Source organism: Topomyia yanbarensis, chromosome 2, assembly GCF_030247195.1.
Source record: "Topomyia yanbarensis strain Yona2022 chromosome 2, ASM3024719v1, whole genome shotgun sequence".
In the NCBI taxonomy this organism is placed as follows: Eukaryota; Metazoa; Arthropoda; class Insecta; order Diptera; family Culicidae; genus Topomyia; species Topomyia yanbarensis.
This window is the reverse complement of record NC_080671.1, coordinates 319,412,254-319,435,269: the sequence shown is the minus strand read 5'-3', so window position 1 is coordinate 319,435,269 and position 23,016 is coordinate 319,412,254. Positions and strand designations below refer to the sequence as shown.

Here is a 23,016-nt window from a genome sequence, read left to right as displayed (position 1 = left end):
ATCTAGAAAGGTACAGATTTTTGAAGCGTTTTTGGTACAGATTCTGTACGGTACAGATTACAGATTTTTGTAAAAAAGTACAGATTGGTACAGATTTTTTTAGATGACAGAAGAGTAAAATAATTTAACCTTGCGATGCATCCCATAATGTGCACAAAGAGCGAAACACAAAAAAGAGCGGCACAAGAACACTGCGATGTGGAGATCACCCGCCCAAAGAGAAACTTGAAAACGAAAAAGAGAAAGAGCTGTGCACCAAGAGATGCAAAATTTCGCACATTGAGTCACCTTGAAGAGCCACTTTTTTGTGCCTCCCCTCACTGGCAAACAGGGAGGAAGGGGAATCAAACTATTCAGATTCAGATAAAGATTGATCGGAAGAACGTTTTTAAAATGTTTTTTGGTTGTCTTCTCTGCTTCCGTGCGCATGGGACCATGATGCACACTAAAGAGCCTCTTTATTTCTACTCTTTGAGGTGTGCGGCCATGCAGTAGAATGCACACATGGGAGCAAACACATAGGAGTGAAGAGGTTTATTGTGAAAGAGAAGAGTCAAAATTTCTGGTTTGATTTCCCCAAATGAAAAATATGTATAAGAAAAATGATTTTTTCTAAACAACCTTGTTATTGTTTCGGTACAGAATCCGGTACAGATTTTTCTATAGCAGAGTACAGATAGGAAAGATTTTTCAACTCCCGGTACAGGTTTCATTGTGGCAACACTGCGTGCAATCGAACCAAGTGAACAACAACTAGCAACCTCTCGATCTAGTGTGCATTGTCTCGAGAACAAAGGAAACTTTTAATTTATTCTTGCCATCATGAGTAAAGTTGACGAAAAATCTCTGCTCCGACCCAACACAGCGGTCGTTGACTTTAAATTCTGTTCAATAAGATTGAGTTTTCCTGAAGTGGAATACCTGCTGAAGGTGAAGATGCAGCTTAGGTTCAAGGAGGTTATGTATCTACAGTATAATAATCTTTGCAATCCCAGTTAAGCTCAGCCGGAAATGAACTGGAATTCTGGCTGGTTCCAGATCGTATTCCGGCTCCAGTGACACAACCGATTCTAATTAGAATCGGTTGTGTCACTGGAGCCGGTGCACGAACTGGAACCAGCCAGAATTCCAGTTCATTTCCGGCTGAACTTTACTGGGATGTAGTACTCATATCTAGCCAAACATGTCAAATGGTCCAAAGTGAAATGACAGTTTCTCTTTGTTTACTTTTTCTTTCGCTAATAACTCGGCAGTTTATACATTTGTTACTCAACTCTTAGCAGAATAAGCTAGTCGAAATCAAAGTTTTTCGATATATCCTGAAACAATATTGAAAAGTTTTAAGATGACGCCGTAATAATCGAAAGAAAAAGTAAACAAAGAGACGCTTCGCACTTAGGACCATTTGACTTGTTTGTCGAGATATCATTCAACACGTGAGCCCAAGCCGAACGTTTCGTTTTGCAGAACAACTTGAAGCACGTGGCTGAAAGTGATAAAGTTGGAATTAAGATTCCCGTGTATATAGAAAAAGACTATGTAGATGTAAAGCTACATGACCTATCACCATGTACCCCTCCTGATCTAATTGCAAAATACATGTCGCAATACGGAGAAGTGGAATCCGTTACACCTGATACGTGGAGAAATTTCTTCCAAGGTACACCTAACGGTGTTCTTGTGGTGAGGATGCGGATCGAAAGACGTATCTCTTCCAACTTGACTCTAAACCTCAAAACCCACGAAGCTACTATTAATCAAACTACGTTATGCACCCATGTGGGGCAAACTCCTACGTGAAAGTATTGTAATCAGGCAGCGCACCACGGACAACCTTGCGCGGAAGATACAGAGGAGAATGCATCTCTACCGATTGCCAACGCAACCACGGCAAACCAACCCAAAAAAGAGTTTTCAATACCAATACCTGAACCACAAACGGTTGCCAAATTTGTAGCAGCTGTTCAGTCCATATTGACAACTGCAAAAGCAGCATGCAGCACTTCAAAAACCACTGTGAGCGACACTGCCCATAACAGCATAAGAGTCCCATGTTGAAAAACAGCAAGCCGAGAAAAATGCTGTTCAAGATTGTCCCATCCATTGAGCCAAATGGATGGGACAACCATGTTTTGGTATTTTTTTTATATTTTCTGAACAAACCCGGTAATCTTATTTGTGATGATTCAGTGGTGATACAGAATACAATCCAACGGATAACTCATTTTCGACAAAAATCCACATGGGACTCTTATGCGTTTATGGGCAGAACATCGGTGAGGAAGATAATAACAATGACGACGGCTTTACATTGGTCACCCGTAAGTGCAAGAAGCAGGTCGCGAGCACCACGGCACTTTAAACGATGATGACCTTTATGTGGAGGACAGGAGAGAATTCAATGGTCCCCATGATGCAGTAGGTGAGCCGCGAAAGAAGTTCTCCGCTCGCAATAAAAAGTTGCGCGTACGAGATCACACGGACAATAAATATTTGTTTTTATTTTTATTTTTTAAATATTGTAAACACATGAAAGATCCTCGGCTCCGTTAAGCTGCCGCTATGAGCCGTGTCAAATAAACATTGTTTTTTGCCTTTTTCAACTCAGCGTTGTATTTAGTAAGAGCGGTCCTGTAGCTTGACCAGTTACCAGTAATCTTCGCTTTATTGAACAGGCGCATAGCTTCCCTCCTTGATTGTCCTTGTTGCTAGACTTTGGTTCCACCAAGGAACATTACGACATACAGACCTCGTTACAATAGGGCAACTAGCATCATGGGCAGTTATGATCCTCTTTTGTAGGTCGTTTGCCGCATTATCCATGGAGATTACTCCCCGTTCTTTTCGACTGTTCCAGGTGTGAGCGTAATACACACTAATTTGTTTTCCGTATTTCCCTGCGTTTTTGCATTGTGAGTTTATTGGCTTCCACGGCGAACATTATTTGTCTATGATCAAACAGACTAGGTTCGTCAGAAACGTGCCGACTCTTTATCTTTTCCGTTATATGAGCGCTGCATAACGTGAGGTCCAGTACTTTGCTTCTAACTGCGTTCATAAATGTAGGTAAAACTCCAGTGTTACATACAATGACATCATTTGACGACAGGTATTCTAGTAGGTGCTCACCTTCGGTATTTATATCCGTGCTACCCCATATTGTGTGATGTGTATTGACATCACATCCAATAAAAGGCAATGCTTATGCAGTACTTTATGAGGGCATCGCTTTCAGAAGGTGATAGTGTATCCGCATCGCCAGGGAAGTAGGCAGATGCGATCACAATCTCCTGCTTTTCCCTAGCCGTCGGTGCCTCAACTGTTATTGGATGTCTCGTTGAATGAATTCTGTAATTGGAGAGAATTTTATTGCTCTGTATTAAAGCTGCAGCTCTTGGAGTTGGGTGGTCGTTACAATATACTAACCTATAAACTGAGGAATTTAAGCGATGTCTAGGCGCTCTTTGGTGAACCTCCGGGCAAGGACGCTTGTGGCAAAAGCATGGTGGAGGTTCACTTGAATACAGCTTCACTGAAGCCTCATCTACCGCCAACAGGAGCTCTACCATTCTGAGGACCGTAGTTCTCTTCACGACCCTCCAGCATTCTGTGCAGAAATTGTAGTTCTGATTCTGCACCAGGCGGAGGATGTTCCCATCGGACCTGTCGATGCAGTCGGGGAAACACCCGTTGTAAAGCGCATGCATTGAAATCAACAACGCTTCACCGGCTTCCAATGAAGCGCCTTCCCAGGGCTTGATCGCAGATGTGACATCCTGCAGCCACTTAGCAGCATCTTTGTCTACACAGGCGATTTCGAGATACCATTGTTTGTAGGTAAAGGGCTTAGTAGGATCTCATCTTGACAGGGTCTAGGTGGGCTGATGAACGTTTGCGAGAACCAAACTAAGTTCCATCAAAAATATTTGAATCATCAAACCTGGGTTCGTTTCTAAATTGTCAAGCTAATGCCAAAATATATAATACTAAGGGCCGATTTCTTCACTCTCGCTTAGCGCTTAAGCCAGGTTTACACGTACTGGTGAACCTGGTTTAAAAGTTAAGTGAAGGTGAAGAAATCGACCCTAAGTTCATGCTACGAATTAAAACGTGTTTTAACGCTATCTCGATGATGTTTTTCTTGTTGCTAATTATTATAACGTGTTTTAACTCTGTAGTGTGTGTCTAGGACGAGACATGCGGATAGTGAAAAAACAAGTGTCAAATTGATCCAGCTCTCAAACGTCACTTTGAACCAGTGTGAGCCAGAATGAGATGGTATGTGAGCGATATGTGAACCAGAATGAGATCGTATGTGAGTGTTCCTGAGTAGTATTGAATACTTTACGGCGACGTCACAAATGAACTGAGTGTTCATTTTCGACAGTTCGCTTGTATTGTTTTCATGGACTTAGAAAAATTCTTTACGATTTGCTTCGAGCGAATCTAGTCATCCACAAATTCTTCTAAGTCCATGTAGACATCACAAGCGAACTGTCAAATGTGTCAATAAAAGTGAGGTTTACTGTTTCTGTAGGGAACTTAATGAGGAATGAAAAATTAAAAAAAAATTAAAAAGAAAATATCTATCCGCGAGTCCCGTCCCCGGTGTGAGCATAGCATAACATTGAAGGCCTCTCATCGTTTGCTTTCTCTTATTACTATGATGTCACAACACAATAAAAAAAATTATTTTTCCAGTACATATCGAAGGACGGCTGTTTTGTCTAACATATTACATATGTAACGAATTAAATGAGATCGGGCTTGTAATAAAACAGAACGTAAAAAAGGAAATCTCTCATCGTTATCTAGATCTTATTGAAAATTTTCCCCAGAACTAGTTCAAGATAGACGCGTTTTCAATGCTAAAAATGTTAAAATATTGTTTTATTACACTCATTCCTGTAATTAACATTTAATACTTGTCATAGCTTAGAGTGTAAAGCTAGTCTAAATAACCACAAGATTCAGCATGTTTGAACATATCTGCCAGTCGGCGTCGTCCTTCCTCTGTTTTTATATTTTTTAACGACCAAACATTTTCGATTGGTACGGCAGTGTCTCCCTGGATCTGGTCTAAATCAGCAACTTCGTGTTCTTCCAAGAGCGAAAACGGGATAGATTCGATGCCCATACCAACGCCAAATCGTGCAAATTCGTGTAGTTCCTTTTGTAGATCCGAGTAAGGGAATAGTTCTTCCGGGTTTGATCCCAAATCACGAAGCATATCGGATAAACTTTGATGGTATGCATTCAGCAAATCTTCGTAGTGAGCCTCGCGAAGCGCTTGACTGGTACAGGAATACACGAAGAAAGAAATGTCCAGTGCTGGCGACGAATAACGTGCAAGCTGATAATCTAGCATTTTGGTGGATGTTGGGGCTCCGTTATCATCATAGCGGAATAAAAAATTAGGCATCCAGCAGTCTCCATGGTTGATCACCGAATTTTGATTACGTGTATGCGTCCAATAAACCATTTTGTCATAGAAATCGCAGTTGAAAAATTTGTGCACTTTCTGCTCCAACTCCGTTCCTCCGTACACCTGACCGACGGCATCTTTGGCAATGCTAATTTGTACTTTTTGGAAATTTTCGTACCATGTTTTGTGTACGCGAGCATAGTACGTGTCTTCGACATTTTTCACTAGGAAATGAAATTTGTCTGGTTGTTGATCTTTCATCGCAAGTGAGAGTGCATGGAAGCGCCCTAGGGTTTGCATGCATAAAATGCACTCTGGAAGGTTCACGCCTTTTAGTCTGAAAGAAGAAAAAGGAAGGCATGTTGGTTTTGTACATTTTTCTGTTGAAATAGTGCTGTTTTTTCATGACAAGAAAAAAAATCCTTTTGTACGTGACAAGTTTTTTTGCACTTTATCATTACATACCGGCAGTTTGAAATTCGCTTAGTACATGAGGATGCTTGATTTAAAACAAAAAATATTAAAGCGTTCCGAGATCTCGATTTGTTACGGCTGGGAAAGGACACGGTACAAAACAAGTAGGGGAATTGGTGATAAAATGAACATGTTAAGCAATGTCATTATTCTCTAACTAATTAGTGATTGAGATACTACAATCACCTTCTATGCTTTATTTTAGACATGTTTTGTGCACAATTGGTGGCAATACTTCGCCATAAACGTATTTTTCATACGATGGTATGTGAGCGATATCTGGTTTGAAGTGATTTTGAATTTAATACCAATTTAAAATAAAAGTTATTTTAAATTTTCTCAAGAAGTTAGAAAATTTCGGGGGGGGAGGGGGATCCGGACCCCCAGGACCCTCCCTCTGGATCCGTAACTGAGCCTTACAGATGGGACAACCATGTTTTGGTATTTTTCTGTATATTTTCTAAGGTAGTCTTATTTGTGCATTGCGAAAGGTGCTTCAAAATACAATGCAACTGATATCTCATTTTCAACAGAAATCCATATTGGACTATAATGCTTTAATGGACAGTATAAAGTGTGGTTAAAATGAACATGTGATGGTAGTAAAATAAATACCTTCTGGTGACATTGGTTTAGTTACAAAATGCCCTGTATGTATGCAATGCAATGCGTTCTACTTCATTTTTCAAGCAATGTTATTGTTCCAGCGGAGCACGTGCATTGGATATTCACAGGACATGTTGTGGTTAAAAAACCTGTCATGGGAACATATAATTTTCATAAACGGATTTTCAATCCATTTAAACACATCTTGAGGTTACACGTGGAAGTTAAAATGTTTGGGATGTGTTAGAGAACATTGAAGATATAGCAACTTGAAGCTAGCGTTCCGACTCATTTGGAGGTTTGGTCTTTGGAGTGTTAAGATGTTAAGATATTGCCTCTAATAGAACCTGTTCATTTTACCTCATAAAACATTTTATATTTAATCCGCCCTGGCGATTGAACCATGATGTCATGATGCTGCTTATTGCGGTTAATTACAATACACTCAGTTTTTTTATGCGTTTTTTGCGCGGTATTTTACGCGGTTTTCATTTACGCGGTTTTTAAAATTTTCGCGGTTTTCTTCTACGCGGATTTTTTTTATTTACGCGGTATCCATTAACGAGGTTCCCATTAACACGGATTCTTAAATTTACACGGTCTTTATTTACGCGGATTTTGAAATTTACGCGGTTTTCATTTACGCGGATTTTGAAATTTACGCGGTTTTCATTTACGCGGATTTTGAAATTTACGTGGTTTTTATTTACGCGGCCTATAAAAAAAACCTGAGTGTATTCTAAGTGCCGAATTTAACATCAGCGATAGACACAAATGTCGATTTTAGTGTTATCATATTAATTTCAAATTTGACAGTTTTTTGTCAAAAGAAATAATTTCAATATTCTTTGAATACTTGACGGGTCAAGTTTCTGTGAAGCTTGTTCTGAAACTAACAAATATTGAGTACCTGATAATTTTACCCACAATTCCCCTAAGTGGGAAGAAGTTAAACAGACGCGAATTTGAAACCACTCACCTGCTTGCAGATCCATAGCCAAATTGATTAAGATCTTCCATTGCTACGAAATCATTAACCCCGTCGGTGTACGCTGCTAAACATCTATGAATGAAAATTTTGTTTCTATTAGATACTGGAATTGTTTAACATATTATAAACTTGCTTGCTACTCTCGATGAATGGATTTGCTGGTCGCTTCTCCTGTTGAAACTTGTTGAACTCACTCATCACGATATTGTAGAAGTTGATTTCGTTACGAAAAAAGTCTGCTGACCGGAATGTTAACCTTCTGCCAACATTTTTCGGAATGGTCTTGACGACCAGTTTAACCTCGAGCGGTTTATCACCATCGGCTTTACGGGTGGTATCATCCACCACGCGCAGTCGGTACACCTCGCTGAGATACGAGTCGCCCTTACCGAAGTCACTGTCCTCGAAATGCCACGATGTAAAATTATGACCTCCGTAATCGCGGATGATATCGTTCAGCATTGCTTCGTTGAACATTGGCGAAACATTTTCCAGCTCTATCGATGCCATTTTGATTCGCTTAGCTTTCTATTGCACCACGGGTAGAATTCAAGATCCGATCACCGACAGTCGGTTAGATGAACTGATAGAGCAGTGTTGGCCAGGCTATTTTTATGGTCTTATCTTCGTTATCAATGTTTGAATATACTATGGAAAATATTGTATCTTCTTCCCGAGTAGCGCTTTAATTTACCAATCAAATACACTCCTTATTATTTCTACAGTACACTATCTCGGACATCTAATTGAGGTATGCTGGGAAGGAATGGAAAGGTTGATTCAAATTGCTTTGACTGGGTGCTAGGGAGTGTAGTTTGAGACAGTATTGTGGGGTGAAATTGTACTACAGCTAAACTGTGTTCTGATTATGTTGAGAAATGATTTGGGGTGACATATCTAAACCCATTTGATTGTTTTCATTCAAGATAATTCATTAAGTGAGGAAATCTAAATGTCAAAAAGAAAATATCAAGGTATACAAAGTGAGCGAAATAATTTTTCTTGCTAAGAAACTAGGTTGCAGGAGGACAATGTCTCAATTTTTTTATATTTTTGGAAGTACACTTCAGTGCACTACCTGACTGCTAGAGGGTAAAATCGAAAATGTTCGTTTAAATGATAAGTAACGACGAAACGTTTTTTTTAGAAAAAACACAGGATTGTAATCGTGATAGTAAAAGCAAGTTTTTCAGCTGTAATCAGGGTTATCTATGAATGAAGGACTATGGCTTAGGTATAAACTGACCTAAAATAAGAAATAATCGCTTGAACACTTTCTCGTTTCACAATACCTTCTGTTTCTTCTTTCCAAAATACAAAAACTACAAAGTTTTTAAAATCTAAATCCAAACTAAATTTGCCGAAATTTCCGTCCTACGACCTGGATATAAAAGGGCGCAGGGTTAATGTGGTAAAAAAATACACAATTATTTTAAAAATTGTTTTTTTGGCGATACAGAAAGTGTTAGTATATTCATTCAATTTCCATAAAATATAGCAACATTGGACCAATATTTTACTAAATTTGCATTGCAAAATACAGCGAAGAACCTTGTTTTTATCAGCCCCTTGGTGAAATTTTGGGCTGATAAAACGGGGCCATTAACAAAACCGGGACATATACTTCTATATCTCTTAAAGAGGTCTGACAGTGCAAAATTTAAAAAAAATCAAGATTTTTATTTTTGCATATTTCGGATCCCTAAGATAAAAAAATATGCTCAAGAAACGATTTACTTGAATTCAACTTGGTTCGTCTGCTAGAGCCCATCAAAAAGCTGACATAATCGGGGTTTTTGACACCATAACTCAAAATCTGTCGGACCAATCGTTTTGAAGTTTTCCGCAGTATTTGTCTAAATAATTCCCCAGGTAACTGGGAGCTTTTCTTGTCGATTTTTGCATTTTTCGTAGCACTTTGAAGCCAATAATCGGATTTTCGCCAAAACATCATCTAACGTGTTGCTGTTGAAATACTTATAATAATAAAGGAAGGTCTCGTAGTTACCCAGGGAATGATATCAAGAAGAACTGCGCAAAATTTCAAAATTATTAGTCAAGTAGATTTTGAGTCATGATATACACCGCACCGTTCCAATATAACGCAATGAAAATTGTGTGAAATGTAACCTTATTATAGGGAAATTTACTAAATGAACTGACACTCTCTGTACCGTGAAAATTATTACAAACGGATTTTTCACTGAAAATATCTTACAACCCCCTTTAAGACATTGGTTTATAACGACGACAGGATTGTTGAAAGCGTCAATGGATCGAGTGATGTGTTATTGTAGACAAGAGCCGTTGAATATTACTTCGGAAGGTGTGATAAGAAGTGCGAGGATTGACATGAGCGGTACGATTTTTAGAAAGTCAGTTCATCTTTTTAGCTTCGCCGACGATGTTGCTATTGCGGCACGTAATGTTGAGACGATGGTGGGAGACATTTATTGGTGGCGTCAATATCAAGGTGGTTGATGATTTTGTGTATTTGAGCTCACTGGTGACCGCCGATAAAGACACCAGCAGAAAAATTCAGAAGCGTATTCTAGGAAGTTAATCATGCTTACTACGGTAGAATTGAAGACGGAATGTTAAGGCGGCTCATGAACCACGAACTGCAACAGTTGCTTCTTCGTTCGCACGAAAATTGGACTGCTGCTGCGGTGGGCTCGACATGTAGTCAGAATGGCGAACGATAACTCGGTAAAAATAGTGCTCGAAACTAATCTGACAGACACAGGTAGGTGCACAACGAGCAAGATGGATACACAAAGTTGAAGGGGATATGAGCCCTGCGAAACTGGCGACAAACAGCCATGGACCGAGTCAATTGGAGACGATTTCGTGATACAGCAATAGACGTCGCGATCATCGTTGGATTGCCATTATCTCATGCATTCCAAAATTCTTCCAGAAAATAGTAAATAAAAAAAAATATTTCATTAAATCGAAAAGTAAACAACAAGCAACCAGCATGGCTTTTATAAGGTCCGCTCAACAACATCAAACATTTTAGAATTTGTAACATTTTCTGTAAATGCAATGGACAATGGCAACCATGTAGAAACATGGTTGCCATTGTCCAAGCATTTGACCGTAGTGACATACCTTTATTACTTTTCAAACTGCAGAAATATGGCATAAATAAAACTTTTGAAATGGTTCGAATCATACCTAAAGAAACGCGAACCAACAGTTCGCTTTCAGAATATACTCTCTGAATCAATCCGTGTCACCTCTGGCGTACCCCAGGGTTGCCACTTAGGGCTTCTTCTTTTTTATTTTGTACGTAAATGAGAACACATTTGTACTCAAACATTAAAAAGTGCTTATATATACATACGACATGAAACTTTGCATGGAAATAAGAAATGCCAAAGACGCTGAAGCATTCCAAAACGAAATCAACCTTTTCCACAAATTTTGTAGCGAACGTCTACTCTAACTTAACATAAAGAAATGTAACTCAATAACCTTCAGTAGAAAAACATCAAGTATCCTCATAGACATACACTTCGGAAACCAACTTGTAGAAATTGCAAAACTTTACGAGATCTAGGCGTAATTTTAGACTCGAAGCTCACATTTGTGGATGATTACAATACAATAAATAAATAAAAACAGTATCCTGGGCTTTTTTAAACGCTTCAACTATAATTGTGAAGACCCTTACACAATAAAATCATTATACAATACATATGTTAGACCAATTTTGGAATATTGCAGAGTAGTATGGAACCCATACACTGCACTGTCCTGTACGAAGAACGCATCGAATCAGTCCAAAAACAATTTCTTTTGTATGCACTTCGTAAATTAAACTGGACGACATTTCCTCTTCCATTTTATAAAGCATGTTGCATGTTCATTAATAAACAAACACTCAAAGAACGCCGCGAATTTGCCATGCTTTGCTTTAGCAACGGCATTATGTCTCAACGTGTACAATCCGCACCATTACTTTCGCAAATATAATTTTATGTACCTAGCCGTCAACTCGGAACTCGTAATTTATTCCAAGAACAATCTTTTAGGATTAACTATGCTAAAAATAGCCCCGTCAATAGAATGATGCGTCATTATAATAAAAATTGTGGAATAATTGACCTTTCATTTCTAGAAAACAAATTAAATTTGAACTTAATTTTGGAATAATGTATAGTGAATTTTGTAATACCATTTTATGTAGTCTGCATATGTTTAACGAAAAATAAACACAATAACTCTTAGACTGATTGGTAAGGTATCTAAGTATAAAAGAGAATATACAATAGGCATTAAAAATAACCTACACACTTAGTTTTTCTGCCGAATCTCTCTTTTGCCAAAATCTCAACAGCTGAGATCTTAGTAAAAACTTTGTATGCTGAGATCTCAGTAAAAGTGACGTTTGATTGCTGATGCTCGGAAAATATTTCACCGAAAATCAGCAAACAAATCTCACTTCACTAAGGTATTAGTTTCTAAATTTGCTGATTACAAGGCTGTTGGAAAATTGTCGAGGCGAATTGATTGCGTAAAAATGTAAAAACCCACACAAATTATATCTGTAGCAAAATTTCGATCTGAATTAAAATCAACGTTGTGCTAGCTTTGATATACTTTAATTACATGAACAACACACTACACTATTGATTATCTCTTATTTTACTGCTCCCATACTGTGTTGTAAACTTTTATTTGATGCTCTACTGCCTTTTATTCGATTTCAAATTCTCGGGCTATACTGAATGTTTCTTTTATTGTGATCTTTGTAGTGGCATAACTGATGAATAATGATTATTTTCTGGGTCGAGGACCGAGTGGCAAAATTTTTGATATTCAGATCTCAATATTCTAATCACACATAACCTGATACATAATAAATTTTTTTTGGGAGTATGTGGTTTATTGAATTTGCTGGTGCGGATTATAATTGTAATTTAAAATCACGGTCCTGCTTTATTACTAAGCGCGGAACTATTAAAAAATGCCTTCATTTTAGGACAATATCATATTGAAATCACATTGTAAGTTGAACGTAATTTTGTATTATTTTGGATTAATAATTAGAAAGAAAAACTTAGGATTAAATATAGATGTATAAAGAAATTGAGAGCGATATATCAAATTGCATAGGGTGATGAGCCCATTTTCGCCATGTTTTTATTATCACCCTACCCATTTGAAGCCGTTGGTTAGAGCAGTGTCTGCCATCTTTGTTCAACGCATTGAGTCAAATGGTAGCGCAACAATAGGGGCATTCGATTCGAGTTTACGTTGCGCTCAAACACGACAATTTCACTGTTTCCAGCCCATTTGTGTTATTATATTGGTTCTTAACAATGAAGCAAAGCGGTTAATATCAATTTTTTCGCATTCCATGAATTGTAGGCCGAGAAATTAATGAATTAGTTAGGCACCCTGCTTAGTATGGTGAAAATAGGCACTTTACCCTACATCTTTTGTAAATCAATGCATGCAAATAAATATGTTTTATAACCGACACCCGATATTGCATGATATCGGATTTTTTATATACTTCGAACTTCTGCTCAACGGAGCTGTGATCAACTAAACTGTACGCAGTACTATTTAAGTTGCAAATTTCATATTCACTCCATGTCACAGTTAGTGTGTCCCAATGGAATGAACCAGTTGCTTGTATTAGAGAAAGCTGGGTAGTTCAATGTCATTTCCCTACACGTCATATGGAATTACACTACACAGTGTCTTATCGTGAAACACAGGCAAACCATTACTCTACCCGACCACAGCCGGTTGTCTGTCGATCCCACGCACATTATACAACCGGGCTCAGCCATTCATTGTTAGTAATAGTGTAGAATGGCCCGGTAAATTTGCCGGCCTTTCTGTGTATACAAATACTGAATTAAAACACACAAACATGTGTTTGATGTCGAGGTCATGCGCATACTGGTTTTATGCTATGTAATCCGGCCGAGTAGAAGCGTATGAAAAACATTGGAACATATAATGCTATCTTCTATCAGCATTTGTACGCTTGTACGAAAGGTGACCAAAATTTGTTCATTTCAAACAATATAATCTTGTTAAATTATCTTCAATGACGAAAATAATCGTACACCTAAGCAAGTTTTAGTTTTATTTTTTGTCGTTTTTGAAAGTTGTCCACTAGGAGGTACAGGCCTGGCTATTCGGGACAGCGCGGATTTATGCAAAAACCCGTCCAAGAGTCGAAAATTGCATGTGTTGTAACATACATATTGTCATTCAGATAATACTGCCGCATGTTATTTAAGGTGAAATGCATTCCAATTGCCATATAAGAGATTTTAACATACATAAACAGTTTGAACCGTCGTGTTATGTTCACATTTTTACCGACCAATCTGAAAAGGGGCTTTCAGGTTCGGAAGGAACGTTGAAAGCTCAGTTCAAAAGGCTTTGAAGTCGGAGATCATCACTATTATCGGTGGAGGAGATTGGTGTTTCTTTTCATTGGAATTAAGCACAGTGCGAGCAAATTTATTTGACGTCGAATTTCGTAAATCAAAAAGTTTCAAATAACGTCAAAGATAAAATATCTATGAATAATAGGTTATGCAATCACTCTGAACATCGTCAACCTAATCCCGGCCGGAATTTTTTTGACCAGGTTTTCTGTATTTTAACAGGGGCGTAGTTGGGGGTATGCGGAGAGGGTTAACCACCCCCCTGAAAAAAATGCTTCTAAAAATGCAGGAATCGATTTCTTAATGATATCCGAGACAAATGAAAGTCGAACAGGTGCGACACACGATTGAAGAGGCGTTGTTGAATGTTGACTCGCTCTAGTAAATCTGGAGAATCGATGTGTCCTGACAGAAGATCAGAGATTAATAAGGCTCTTGAAGTTTCTCAACTATGTTGAAGGATATCGAGCTGGATGAGTTGACACTGACTCTCGTAGCTCGCAGGTGTCGACGAGCAAACCGTATAAATTTTCGTTGAATGCCTTCAATTCGATCGCTGCTGTTCATGTAACTCGGGTTGCGGCTTGCCGAACAATACTCCAACGTGGAGCGCACTAAAGAGCGGTAGATGATTTTGTGACAATAAACGTCTGTGAAGGATTTAGTCGTACAGAAAATAAAGCCCAGGCTTCGCGATGCATTACCAACAACATACGAAACGTGATTCTTAAATGTAAGTTTCAAATCTAACAGAGATCCTTAACGCAGCTCACCCGGGGTACAAGAGCTCCAGACAAGTTATATTCAAACTCAATGGGATTATTTTTTCTGGATTCAGAATCATTCGGTTGTTTTCACACCATCTGCTGAAAGTGTCAAATTTCTGCTGCAAATAAAGTGTGTCCGTTCGGTTCTTAATCCTATTGAAAATTTTTAGGTCATCTGCATACGACAACCGTGGCCCTTTCAGCTGATAGTTTATATCGTTGAAATAGAGAGTGAATATAAATGGTTCGAGATGACTTCCTTGCGGAATACCAGACGTTGCGGAGAACAGTTTGGAATATGCATCACCTATGTTCACAATGAGTTGGCAGCCAACGAGATAGGATTGGAACCATCGGAGGAGTGATCCACTGAAACCAAGTTTTTCCAATTTAGCTATTGCGATATCGTGATTGATTTTGTCGACAGGTGCAGATAAGTCAGTATATATAATATCAGTTTGATGATTCGCATCAAACCCTTCGGACACAAAAGAGCTTAGAGATAGTAGATTCGTCGTCGTCGATCGGTTCGGCATGAATCCGTGTTGGTCTTTAGAAATATATTCCTTGCAGTGAAAAAACACTGACTCCACCACGACTAACTCAAAGAGCTTGGAAATAGCACAGAGCGCAGAAATTCCTCGATAATTGACAATGTTCCTCTTATCATTTTTTCGTGGACAGGAAAGATGAAAGCTGCTTTCCACAATTGAGGAAAAATCGCGGTTGTTAGTGATATTTTGGATAGCCGACAGAGTGGTTCCACCAAACCAGATATACACTTTTTCAAAAACACAGCAGGAACACCATCTGCCCGGGAGATGACGATGATTGTTTTCGTACAGCTTTCAAATGGTTTACAATATCACCTTGATGCCAAAGAGAAAGTTACAGGAAATGTTATGGGCCTTTTGAAAAAGTTATTATTGTTGATGGAGAATCGCGAATCACTTCTGAAAAGGTTGTAATAAAACAAAATAATTATGTTGTTAAAACAAAATTTGCAATATCTCGAGAACTACTACATTTCAGAAAATTTTTGTTATTAGCATTTTGATTTAAAATAGCGTTTTGAATCATATTCAAAAAGAAAATTGTATTTTTGACTGCAAATAGTAAGAATCATAAAAATATGTCGAAAGTTGTTGTTAGGAAATTTTTCTATTGAGAGCTTCTCTATGATCCAAATGCATTGAAAAAGTTTCTTTTGCGTCTTTAAAATGATAAACATTAGATTCTTGACATTTTATAATTGGGTAACACGAATAACTTTTAAAAAGAGCAAAATCACATGAATTAACTGTCTCGAAAACTATCGCATTTTGGAAGATTTTTGTTAAATGCATTTTTATTTAAAATGAGAGTTAGAATTATATTCTGTAATAAAATTACAGGTTTGTTTGTATATCAATTAGCATGAAATTTAAAAACATGTATAAAGTTATTGGTAGAAAAACTTTTTACCGATAAGTTCTCCATCATACAATCACATTCAAAATATTTCTTTTCTCTTGAGGTTTTTATTGACAAAATATAAAAAATTAGGAAAAATGGGATTTTTTACAATTTAAATTTTTAACACAAATTTTTGTTTTTGTGAAAAATGACAACATTTTTTTCAGTGTATATTATTTTCGCTCATAAATATTCATTCTCTCAAACTCGTCCTCAGAAAGTTTTGCTGTATAAAATACAATAATCGAACAAAAAAATTAAAGTTGATGCGCGTAGAAATGCTTACGCCCTTTTAAAAAATTGCTCATGAGTCAAAATAATCTTACTGATTGTGGAAAATGTTTAGTCTTCCATGCCGATGAAATGTGTAAAGTTTCATAGGAATCCAAGATGGTGGAGCAGGATTTTAATTATTTTCAGGCGGATCTTCGTGGAATTCCTCAGCTCTATAAGAGATAATCCTCATGTACTAATTTATGAACGTATGCGTTTAGAATAGTTATAAAATATCTTAAGGTGTTTGATAGAATGCCTTAAATTTTAGTTTTATTGGTTTATTTTTTATAGCGATCGCCAAAAGCTATTCAAAGATGTTAGGTTTATTTGATTTTGATGAAGATCTCAAAACATGCGCTACTATGCTCTAGTCACAATTGCTCATACGCTGCATACTGCAGCTAATCCGTCCAATACTTTTCCATTGATTTTTAATTCCAATGATGATATGAATATCTCTCCTTATGGAATTGACTTGGTTTTTCGTGCAAAAATATCCTGAGCATACTTTGCACTGTTTGTGTGTGTGCTTTGAAATAGAGGCGTGGGAATTTTTGCATGAAACTCGTCAATTTGGAAGTGAATTATTGAGGGAGGTTTTGAATTTGATTGTTAATTGTGATAGATTCAATAGGGATAGGGTGACCATATCAGGCGAGTAAAAAACCAGGATAGTCAAAAGAGGACTGCCTCCCCCCGTTACCTTTCAATCGACTGTACCTTCTCCGTAGGTTTTCGGCAACTTAAAAGTTCTCGGGTATGGTAGGCCAGAAAGTCTTCCATTAGAATTCAATCACCGTGCACTTTTTTCGGATTTACACACACCCATTTCTTGCTACACCACATTCAGCGAAGGTTTCATGCTATTTTTGGAAAAATCGGCAATCCTGAATTGAGCGGATGAGACGAAATATTTTGGGATCGTCTGTACTAGACCGGCGAGGAGTTTTCAGCACTAAATACACGTCCTTGAAGTAAAGCAGACACATTAAAGGTCTCAAGTAGCTTCCATCCGCTATTCCTGATGTAAAAATAAGTACTTTAGAATCTAGCTAGGACCGAAACAGCTGCAATTTTACGGTTTATTCCAATTTTTTTCGATTATTATATGTCAAACAGGAGATAATTCGGTGTAAACCAAATCAGATTGAGTACGACATTCCATACTCCCTGTTATGCTAGACTCGGCAGGTTAGCCGCTGTTAAGCGTCCAGGCGTGAAGCCATATTAATCGTTGATTAGCTACTGCTTGCATTGATCCTGAAGTGGTTCCATAATCACCAACACGAGAGCGGTCAATGAAGTTATTTCACGATAGTTATTGACTACGCTACATCCAACTGCATATTATATCTTCCATTTGAGACTTTGTTTGAGAAAATCGATTCAGTCATCACCTAAGAATCGATGTGACTTGATTGTGGAATACGACCGGAATCCGGAATTGTCGATAGTGGACAATATATTTACGGGGGAATGGGGGTAAAGGTTTCAGCGTGAAAAAATTCACTTTTTTGCGATTTTTTAGAACTTTGCGTGAAGCAAAATTAATTAAAACTTTTGTATATTATAGTGTATTATTTCAATAACATGCTGTTATTTTTCTATGCAAAAATATCGACAAACGACTCGGTGACGAAGCTTTTTGTACAACGTCTCTGGAAAAAACATGATTTGCGGTGTTACCTGCCATTCCAAAACTACTTAACCGATTTCTTGATTTCTTTCAAACTTTGCACACATATTCTTTGGTAAAAATACCTATTCTCTACGTTGAGTTTTTGAGATAATTTTTCAGTTAAGGGGGTGTCTACTTATAAAAAGGCGGAATTTTTCGTAAAAATAGTAATTTTTATTTTAAATGAGTGAAAAACTTCTTAATTCAAAATTTATCTCCAAAATTCAACGAAGGGGTTATGTATTTTTAACATAGAATATGTACGCAAAGTTTGAAAGAAATCGGTTAAGTAGTTTTAGAATGGCAGGTAACGCTGCAAATCATGTTTTTCCAGAGACGTTCTACAAAAAGCTTCGTCACCGAGTCGTTTGTGAATATTTTTGCATAGAAAAATTACAGCATGTTATTTAAATGGTATACATAATTTAAAAAAAGTTTCGATCAATTCGCAAAGTTTAAAAAATCGCAAAAAAGTGTTTTTTCCACGCTAAAACCCTTACCCCCCCTTAAAGAATATTTGACTGGCAATCAGTGATCTAGACCTGCTAGTCGAAGTAATTTGGTGACCATTTCAATAGATATTTAACCTATGAGGTATTACGATTGTAACGGTTTATATGAGATTTTCCATTTTGACTAACCAGCCTGTAAATCCGGAACCAAGAGTCAGAACCGAATGAAATTCAGCAGCAGTCAAGGGTAGTTGAAATCAAGTTTGTAAAAATCAGTAGAGAATTCGCTGGGAAATAGGCGTGATATTAGCTTAGGCACCTGATGAGTTCCCCGGGGGCATCATGAACCGTGATTGGTGGCCAATGTGGTCAAAGCTACTTTGATTGGTCATAAGTGATCCAGACCTGTAAATCGAAGTAATGTTGGACACATTTTAAAATGCATTACATCATTTAGACATCGTGGTGTTACCAGTTTATATGAGAATTTGCTGTCTGATCACACTCTTCAACCCGTAACTCCGGAACCGGACGTCGCGTCGGATCAACTAAAAATTCAATAGCAGCTTATGGGAGCGTTATACCTTTCATTTGAAACCAAGTTTGTGTAAATCGGCACAAACATCTCTGAGAAAATTGTGTGAGTTTAAATGACGCACACATACATACACACAGACATTTTCCGACCAGTTAAAAGCCGATTTTTACAATGACTACATAGCCTTTTTTATATGAGAAAGGCAAAAACGAAGTAGAAAAGAGAAATAACGAGGCACTTTTGAAGGATTAAAAAAGACATCGGATACTATTGGGAGATTCTAGTGTATTATGTTTTGTTTGTCGTATTTTGGTCGGTCGTAACTGCGAGCTGAACAAGAGTAAATACATCGTAGACTTTATGGAGATAAATATTTTAGGCTTACAGGAGAAAAACCAGGACAAATCAAGCGTTTTCCCGACTTCCCAGGACACCAGGACAGTCAGTGAAAAACCAGGACATGTCCTGGGAAACCAGGACGTATGGTCTACCCTAAATAGGGAGTTTGCACTTCAAAATAAATGTTGCATCACTGGTCATTAACTAAAAAACGGGTAGAAAAGAACAGTTCACACACTCACGCGTTTACTTTACACCGGTCATCAGTACAGCTAACGACCAATACCTACCAAAGGGATAGGATTCATGGAAAGATATAATAATAGTTGCAGTTAGTTTGCATCGTTGGCTTCTATTTATTTGAATTTTTCTATACTGCAGATAACTGTGAAAATGTAGAAACACGAGCCATAGTTGCAAGACGGATAAGGCATACTTATATTTGTATCAAGACGAATTTCGCGCCAACTCGAACAAATGTTGGCAGCACCCTCTCAGATTTTAATTAAACTTTCTGTACATGAAGACTTTGTCACAAAAAGCTACTTTGCATACTTCGTTTTTCCAAAAATGATCTAGACTGTCTTTTGAAAAGGGCCAAACTTTTTTACCAATTTTTTTTTCAAATGGTTCTAGTCTAAAAATGACAAATCCTACAAAAAAATGTTGTAGTAGTGATTTTCACAAAATTAGTCAAATTTTTAAATAAAAATATTTAAAAAATTCTTCATTGACTCCTACACTAAAAAAGTCGATTTTAAATATTTAAAGTCGATTTACAAAAATAAAACATTTTTGATTTGGACGAAATTTTGTTCCAAGATAGGAAATTATGTTCCCTACCTACCGTCAAAAATTCAAGTTGGCACTTTTAAGGAAAAAAGTTATTTGAAAAAAACTTCTTTGTCCAAAATGAAATTTTTTTTAGTTTATTTTTATCGAAAACTAAACCAATGAAAGTCATAATCATCTCAGAATCCATTTTCCCAGCTGCTAGTTGCCTGATACATGCAAAAAGTATCAGTAACGAATTCGGTATATTTTCATAACAAACTTGAATGAAGACTGGAAGATTGGAAGATCAGATGACTGGAAGATTGGATGATTGAAAGACTAAAAGACTGGAAGACTGAAAGACTGGAAGACTGAAAGACAAGAAGACTGGAAGACTTGAAGACTGCAGTTCATTTCTTCCTCTCAAAACTGATAAATTTTATGAAACAATTAACAAACTTTTCTAAAATTTATTTTATGTCTGATGGAGCAGCAGCACTATACAAAAATAAGAAAAGCTTGTGAAGATTCCAGTCCAAGTATGAGTTAAGCGCAGAATGGCATTTTGTTGCAGCATCCCATGGAAAACGACCCTGCGATGCTATTGGTGGCACTCTCAAGCGAATGACAAAAAGAGCCAGTCTTGCTCGCGACTATGGAAATACCATAACAAGTCCCCGAGAGTTATATAACTGGACAGTTGAACAAACTGATAAAAATATCACAAAATTAATTTTCTGCTACATATTCACTGAACAGTACAACAAAATGTTAGAAGAACTCCAAGAGCTGTATAATAACGCCAAAAAAAAAATCTGGAGCTCAAAAATTTCACAGTTTTGTGCATATTCCTAGGGGTAAAGTAGAGACGAAAAGGTATTCAGAAGATGAACCAAAAATATTTTCCTTGCATAGAAATAGTACAAAATAGCATGCATGAAGAAAGTTTTAAGACAAATGTTATATATAAAAATAAATAAATAATTATGTAAAATTCAAATAAAAGAAATGTCAAGAAAGTTTGAATTTAAGTAAAGGAATAAAGCAATGATTTCATTACATCAAACTTATATTTTAGTAGCACATTTTTCAGTGAAATAAACAAGCCTAAGTTTATAAAAATAAATTGATAATTGGCGGAGCTGTGGCTTTTTCCCCGAAACCCTTTTTTATTTAAGAGGTTTGCGGTGATCACGATTGGAGACCAATAGAACATCTAAAATCCCAAAATTCAAAAAATTCCATTAGTATATGAGTATTCCTCGTACCTTAACGATTAGTTGAATAAATAATATTTTTTTCCTGAATTCGAGAACGTTTTTAGTAAAAAAATCGCTGTTTTAAGATATAAAAATGGTTTTAAAAAATTCTTATTCATGAAACAAAAATTTATGAATAAAAAAGAATCGTTAAAGTACGAGAAAAATTATTATGGATCAATTGAATAAAAATTAAGAAAATTTATTGAGTAGTTTTTCGGCAATCGTGGTCACGGAAAAACCATTTTTAGTAAATGAAAAATAAAAAGTAGTTAACCCCTTAATAAAAATATGCTTAGTTGCTAAATTAGACAATATATTCTCACAAACTGAGTTTTATTGGATTCTGAGATGATTATGGCTTTTATTGGTTTAGTTTTCGATAAAAATACCCTGAAGAAAAAGATTCAGGAAAAGTTTTTTTCAAATAACTTTTTTTCCTTAAAAGTGTTCAACTTGAATTTTTGACGGTAGATGGGGAACATAATTATCTATCTTGGAACAAAATTTCATCCAAATCAAAAATGGGGTTTTTTTGAAATCGACTTTAAATTTTTAAAATCGATTTTTTTTCAGTGTAGGAGTCACTGAAGATTTTTTTCAATATTTTTATTTGAAAATTTGACTAATTTTGTGAAAACCACTAATACAACATATTTTTGCAGGATTTGTCATTTTTAGACTATATCTATTTGAAAAAAAAATGGTAAAAAAGTTTGGCCCTTTTCAAAAGACAGTCTAGATCATTTTTGGAAAAACAAAATATGTAAAGCGGCTTTTGTGACAAAGTCTTCATGTACAGAAAGTTTCATTAGAATCTGAGAGGGTGCTCCCAACTCTGAATACGATTTGACGCGAAATTCGTCTCAAGGAAATCGCCCCAAACCCTGAATTTACAGACAGCGTTCAGAAAATGAAATCCACTGGTGAATAATAATGCAAAACTAAAAAAATACCACTCATCTCCATGAAAAACCAATTTCACAAATCACCAAATATGAAACTTCGGCGCAAAACGGCGCAAGGTGACACTATGATTTTTGAAAACTTGATAAAATTTTACGTAAGTTGTACTAGATGAGATCCTTCAACACGCTTTTACCGATAAAGAGATGACACTCTAAATGTAAATAAGTCCACGTTAAATAACATAGTTATATTGATTTCATTGGTATCTTTTTAAATACTCATTATTTCTCAAATCGGAATACACCATTGAATTTCTGAGATGATTTTCTATTAGAAACGCTTATATGCGTTGTTAAATTATCGTTGTAGTACCTATTAAAGCGAGATGAATTAGAACGAACTAAAACTTTTTGTCACTCAAATTCTTGCAGATTTACAAGACCTTGCACGGTTAAAAAAAATGTAGCACTTGTATTTTTCAATCGATTGACTCAAAAATTTGGCGAATACAGCTTTAGGTATGGTACATTTTGGAAAAAAAAATATAAAAGGTATGCAAATCGAAAATGAAATTTGGGGGTTTTGTCCGGCCCGGCCCCACTGTGCATTTGGATAAAACATCGTATGAGTTGCTACAATCAAATGAATTTT

At 36.7% G+C, this 23,016-nt stretch overlaps 2 protein-coding genes across 2 annotated transcripts in view; one reads left to right on the top strand and one right to left on the bottom strand.

Annotated features, from left to right (window-relative positions):
- Positions 1-23,016, top strand: part of LOC131683723 (glucose dehydrogenase [FAD, quinone]) — a 107,988-nt gene that overhangs the window by 586 nt on the left and 84,386 nt on the right. The window lies entirely within an intron of this gene.
- Positions 4,860-8,286, bottom strand: LOC131683732 (uncharacterized). Its single transcript, XM_058965986.1, has 3 exons — positions 7,630-8,286; positions 7,485-7,568; positions 4,860-5,762 (listed from the first exon to the last, which is right to left on the bottom strand). Exons 1-3 carry the CDS (start codon positions 8,004-8,006, stop codon positions 4,949-4,951), a joined length of 1,275 nt encoding a protein of 424 aa, XP_058821969.1. The 5' UTR covers positions 8,007-8,286; the 3' UTR covers positions 4,860-4,948.

Excerpts from the sequence above, each read along its gene's own strand:
- LOC131683732 (XM_058965986.1), bottom strand. The coding sequence starts at position 8,006 with ATGGCATCGATAGAGCTGGAAAATGTTTCGCCAATGTTCAACGAAGCA. Across the intron at positions 7,569-7,629 it reads CCATTCATCGAGAGTAGCAA|ATGTTTAGCAGCGTACACCG; the intron begins GCAAGTTTATAA and ends TTTCATTCATAG. Across the intron at positions 5,763-7,484 it reads GGCTATGGATCTGCAAGCAG|ACTAAAAGGCGTGAACCTTC; the intron begins GTGAGTGGTTTC and ends TTCTTCTTTCAG.